General features: G+C 41.1%; 1 protein-coding gene across 4 annotated transcripts in view; it reads left to right on the top strand.

The window, feature by feature from the left end:
• Positions 1-3278, top strand: part of LOC109856291 (rho GTPase-activating protein 20-like) — a 175965-nt gene extending 172687 nt beyond the window's left edge. For all 4 annotated transcript variants that reach the window (XM_020431389.1, XM_020431390.1, XM_020431391.1 and 1 more), the window contains 4 exons: positions 23-149; positions 584-1248; positions 1355-1656; positions 1733-3278. In XM_020431389.1, the coding sequence (XP_020286978.1) occupies positions 23-149; positions 584-1248; positions 1355-1656; positions 1733-2949 (2311 nt within the window). In that variant the 3' untranslated portion in view covers positions 2950-3278. The remainder of the gene's footprint in view (positions 1-22; positions 150-583; positions 1249-1354; positions 1657-1732) is intronic.
• The last annotated feature ends 2722 nt before the right edge of the window (positions 3279-6000 follow it).

Consider the following 6000-nt stretch of genomic DNA (forward strand, 5'->3'; position numbering starts at 1 on the left):
GTTTGTTTTTTTTTTTTTTCAGGACCGCCGCGGCGCGAGATCTCTGGTGGGGACGTTTAAACGATCTCGTGCGAGAGGAGAGTATGAAGGAGCCTCCGCACACGAACATTCAAATCGTGTATCACGACAGCGACACCAACAGCGACTACGTAAGTGCGCCTTGCCTTTTCACAGATACAGACTCGCGATCGCGTCTCTTCTCGCGCGACCTATTCTTCGCGCATCCTCGAATCCGCGGGATTTAATCGCGCGATCTTTCCGGTATTCTTCTCCGGCGGACGTCTTTTGTAAATGGAAAAAAGAAAAACGTCAGTGTCAAGTTGGGTTCACTATCGAGCCGCTTATTGTAACCAACGTTACTTTAGTCACCGTTCATAATTCATCGGTGTGTTGTGTGAATACGTACAAGCGCCGCGCGCTAGGCGATCGCAAATCCGTTAGATACACGCTGTCTATCGTCGGCAAACAAGCTTTCGTGCGAATTGCACGCCACGTTTGCTCGTCCCTTTGTAACACACTGCCGACTCTCGGAAAGAATCATACATACATATCATATGTATACGTGCTGTTTCGAATTTCGCAGTGCAAGACGATCATGGTCGGCTCGGAGATGACGGCGCAAACCTGCGTGAACGTTGCGATGCCGTTGTGGGATCTTCAAGGACCCTTTCAGTTGTGGGCTCGGACGTTCCCGGACGAGGCGCCGTATCCCTTGATAGGTCACGAACGACCGTTCGCCGTGAAGATGTCGAGATTGCGACACATGCTGTCGGCGGATGAAGGTTTTGATCTGGAACACATCAACAACAGCGGCGTCGATTTGTGCCACTTCGTTCTCAGACCGATAATGAAGACGCCCGCAAAAAAGAACAACCGGTCGAAGATAACCGGTCTGTTACGACGTTCGCTGTCACTGAATCCGAGTCTGTTCGGAGTAAATTTGTCGCGACTGGACGAGAACGGTCTGCCGAAGCCCGTTCTAGTGATGCTGCAACAGCTATTCGCAAAAGGTCCGTTCACGCAGGGCATTTTTCGCAAATCCGCGAACGTTCGAATCGTTCGGGAGCTGCGGGATCAAATTGAATCCACGGGAGATCCCAGCTGTTTAGAAGACGCGCCGATTATAGCGGTCGCAGCTTTGCTGAAGGATTTCTTGAGGTCTCTGCCAGACCCCCTCTTGACTTCTCATCTCTTTCCACTTTGGATGGACAGTCTGGACACTTCAAATCCTGTTCAAACTATTAAAAGGTATCTCGGTCGTTGTAACAAAATTTAAATTGTTTATAAAAATGTTTAGATAAAAGACACTGTTATTATTTTTATTATTACTGAAACTAATTGAAAACAATTTCAGCATTTTAGACAGACTCCCGAAAGCAAATTACACTTTACTATCGCACTTAATCTGCGTGTTGCATCACGTGGCAAGACGATCGAAACGTAATCTCATGTGCGCAAGCAATTTGGGCGTCTGCTGCGGTCCGAGTTTACTTTGGTCGTCGAATCCGTCAGTGAATCAGAGCAGAGCGATCCCGACGATTACGGAGATGTTAATTCGTCACTGCGAGGACTTGTTCGGCGCCGGCGTCACACAGCTTCTTGGAGAAGACACGCGCAGCGACAGCGGAGCCGAGGAGAGCACCGACAGTCTTCATTGTAAGTATCGTAACACACGTATCGCTATTTATAATATTTTATTTTTTTTTTTTCTAACAAATTTTACGCACCGCAGCAGGTGGAATATCCCTGGATAGTTTGGACTTGACGGAGGCGCCGCGTAGAGATCCCATGTCCTTATCAAGAGACTCGGGCTTGACCTTGTCAGACTGCCAATTATTCATCCCGGAATCGCCCGTAGGCTCAGAAGACTCAGCCCCGAACGCTCCGTCGTCAAGCAATTACGACAAGTCTCTCGCAAAGGAGGAAAAATCAAACAGCAAACCTTACATACCAGTTTATAGATGCGGATGGGAGGAGAGACTGAATGGTTACACGTCCACTACTAATCATTCGAGTAACACTGAGCACAATTTCAGAGAAGAGAAGACTAGCACGTGTTATACCAATCATTCTCAATCAAATTTTCAGCGGCAGGATTGGTTACGAGCGCAACTCAAAAGAACACCTAGAACGAACAAGCTCGATGAGCACGAGCACAGAAAGGAGAGGTTCAATGACAAAGACATGTATGACAGGGAATATCTTCGACAGGACGCGATGAAAGAGAATGTGGAAAATTGTAAAACTTATCGGAGCAGGCAGATGAACGTAACTTACGATATATTGTCGGAGGATTACGATAGCAAGAGTTCGCAGCAAGATATCCGAGGTACCGAGCGTGTGTTGATTCACGATTCGGAGCAGGATCTGACGAGCGGTAGCGACACGCCCCGATCCGGTAACGATCGTTACGAGTTTAAAAAGAAAGAGCGATTTAACGAATTTAAAAATAAGTCCTCCGAAGCTCAATACGTAAGTCTGGAGTCGCAGAAGGAGCTCCGTCGCCAAGTTCACGATCGTGACGACTTGTACGAGGACTTCGTGAGGGTGAAGGCAATATACATGGAAGCGTTGAAATATTGCAATAAAGAATCGAACGGCGAGTCCGATGGAAAAATTGGTTATTGCGAGGACAGAAGTCGATCGGGCGAGGTTTACGTGGCCGGAGATACGAACGATTCGTATAAGACCGTGGTGATCGACCTCAGCGAGGACGAACAAGAGGAAAGGACGACGTCTTGGCCGGATACACCGCCGCCGCTACCTCCAAGGCTAAGGCATCTACCGCCAGTGCATATGAGCCTTGAAGATAGGCACAAGGTAGCTAGTAGGTCCAGGTCTCTGCCGCCGCCACCTCCCTATCGACCACCGCCGCAACCTCGCGCACCTATTACTACGCGGCATCTAGGATTCGGCAGATCTGTCGTTGATGATGAGAGCTACGTCTGAGAACGATTCTCGGCGAATTGCCTCGGAGTTTCGCAGTCATCGCAATTGTTTCGTTATCGATTAACTTTGACACGTATACAAAAAAGTCGTGGGGTCCGCTCTACGACGACTGAACCTAGTCCAAACCGAAACACTTGCGCAGTTTCGTGAACAATAAGAGAGGTGATTGTATGAAGACGGCATTGCGATGTTTCTTCAAGAAGCGACGAGTACTTATCGTCTTTCTTCGATCAAACTTAGACAATAGCAAGACGAACAAAAAAACGAAAATGTCTTCGTAAGACAGCGAAGTGGAATTCGCAGTTTTTTTTTTTATTTGTGATCACCAACAGTAGAGTTTGGTCCGTGTTCTTGTCACACTCACTCTTTCAACGGTAAATGTGTTCATTTGATTTTCATATTTGACATGAATAATAATTTTGAATAAGCAGATACTACAAAACGCGTTTTAAATCGGCGCAACATTGTTCCCATGACAAGTTGGAAACGCGTTTATATCGCATTATTGTTAACAGTGAGATAACGTTGTTAAAAACAAATGTTCGCGTTCGGTCTAAAAACGCATCTTAAACGATGATCGTGTATCTACAGTTAAATACTTAACGCGTTCGCTATCGCTGTGTGAGAAGAAAATCATCGTTCATCACACATATCGTGCCTTTGAATCGTGCGTTTTAGAAATTTTACTGTACATATGATCTTTCACTTATACACACACATAAAATTGCACTGAATAGACAAACTGAGCTGTTATAAAATTCAGTTGTGTCACATATGTGTGATGTGTGTAATAGCGAACGTGTTAAGTACTACGTTGAGAATTCGGACCTGTGACTGTCATTCAGTGATTCAGGGTGCTTCCACGAACGTTTCTTTATATTATTTTAGTAGGTTTAGAGTTTAGGTAGTTAACTAAGCGTATAGACTACGACTGCTTTCCGACACTTACTGCCAGTACTAAAAATCTATAATACGTGATCACGCATGTGATCTGTTATAGGCCGCGTTCAGCTGAACCGAAGCGTTTTAGTAAGCGCTTTGTGATTTTTGCTTGTCATTGACATATAGGGCCGGGGTCTCACCATCTGTGAACTAACTTAATCGGCCGATTATTCCACTGGAATTGACCAACTGAACAAATTTGACACTTAACCGGTCGATTAGCTTAGTCTGTTGGAGATCAATCTATACTTTCGCGTATAATTTTGCAATAGATCTAGAAGAATCGAGTCCCAGTCACAGACACAGTAAGCACAAAGCGTTGAGTTCTGCTGAACGCGGCCAACGTGGATTTTCGCCGCTGACAGTAAATAACGGAACGCAGCCTATGTGTAAGTAATTGACAATACTAGCGCCAAGAAGATACTACAAGTGTAATTCTTTTCTTACGCGTAAATAAAAAAAAATATCGTTAAGGTTCTTTACACGTTTGTAGAAACAAAATATTAAAATAAGAAAACAAGTTTCTTTACACATATCTCAAGAAAGTTTTTGTAGAAATACTACTTATTACTGATGCTATACTTATTATTAACAGCGCATTAAAATAGCCCACAGCAACGCGCTCGCGATACGACGTACGTAACATTCTTTCAGTGTTTTAAAGCACTTTTAACCAACGTCAAATGTTTTATTCTTGTAAATCGTTGTTTTTTTTTTTTTTTTTAATAAATATATTCTGTTTGTGAGTGCACACTTTTCTAATCAATATTTTCGATGTGACAGCGTGTTTATATAATTTTTAAATTCTTGAGAAGCCAGAAGCAATTGTAGTGATGACATTCTGCATATGAGAAAGTATAGATATATGTATACACACACATATATATATATACAACAATATATATACACAAACTCTTTGCAGAGTCTGACTCTTTTAAGTTTACAAGAGAATGTTTTTCTCGACGTCTCATTAATTTTTTTTAGAACTCAGCTCGCGTTTATGTTGCTGCGTTTTAACAAAACATTGTTGATGGACTTGTACTCTACTTTGTTTTCTTCCTTGCGCTTACATCGAATGGAAACGACACAATAAATGACACATCGTTTCTGACAATCATAAGATAGGATTTGTATACATATAAAATGCTACTTTGTACGTGGATACACAAGTGCGATTACATCTTAATATAGTTTATACGAGAAAACATACAGCGGTGTTACACGGCCAATCTTCTTGTTTTTTTTGTATATAGTAACCTGTAAAAAAAAACAACTCGTCATCTCTTTTTTATCGTTAAACCTTATGGTATGATGCGTAACACCTATATGAGATATATGTATACTTATTTAAATTATATATGTTATGCTATGTATAAGAGCAAATATATATATTTCGTATTTTATACATCCATAGATCTTGGTTTTATATACGATATATCCTTCTTATTATAAATATATTTGTGATATTGATCTGCGTAATAATTATAATAATAATCACATAAACAATAGATGTCTGTTTTTATTTTATGCAAAACAATCTGATGGAATAATAAACTGATTCGAATCTTCGCTAAGGAGATTAATGTTTTGTAAATTAAATTCCTAACGTCTTATTATTTAACATAGAGGAATAAGAATTTATACACAAATAAACAATTTACAAATATACTGACAAGAATAGGGAACACTGAAGAGTGTGTGTGTGTATCGAAAGTTAACATGGCGGTGTTCTTCTTTATAGCAAAAATTGATTAAGGTACTTTAAACGTTATGTGAAAATGAAAAGAAGAGCAATTGATAAAAAGTAACAAAAAAATGTTAATAATTTTTTGTATATTTTTGTATATTTTTTGTTGTATAGTACTCTATTAGGAGAATACTTGAGCAAAGGGATAGGGCGCACCTCTCAGCCATTTTCGAGAAAACTCGATTTAAATTAAATCATATAGTGTAGCTTATATAGCCTTTCGTTAGTAATATTTTCAAGAACCGCTGCGTAGCGCAGGTGCTTAGGTGCCCGACTGCTACGCTGGAGACTAGGGTTCGATTCCCGCCGGCTTTTTTTTTTTTTTTTTTTTTTTTTTTTTTTTTTTTTTTTTTTTTTTTTTT

Source organism: Pseudomyrmex gracilis, unplaced genomic scaffold, assembly GCF_002006095.1.
Source record: "Pseudomyrmex gracilis isolate BER0280 unplaced genomic scaffold, ASM200609v1 scaffold_113, whole genome shotgun sequence".
Lineage (NCBI taxonomy): Eukaryota > Metazoa > Arthropoda > Insecta > Hymenoptera > Formicidae > Pseudomyrmex > Pseudomyrmex gracilis.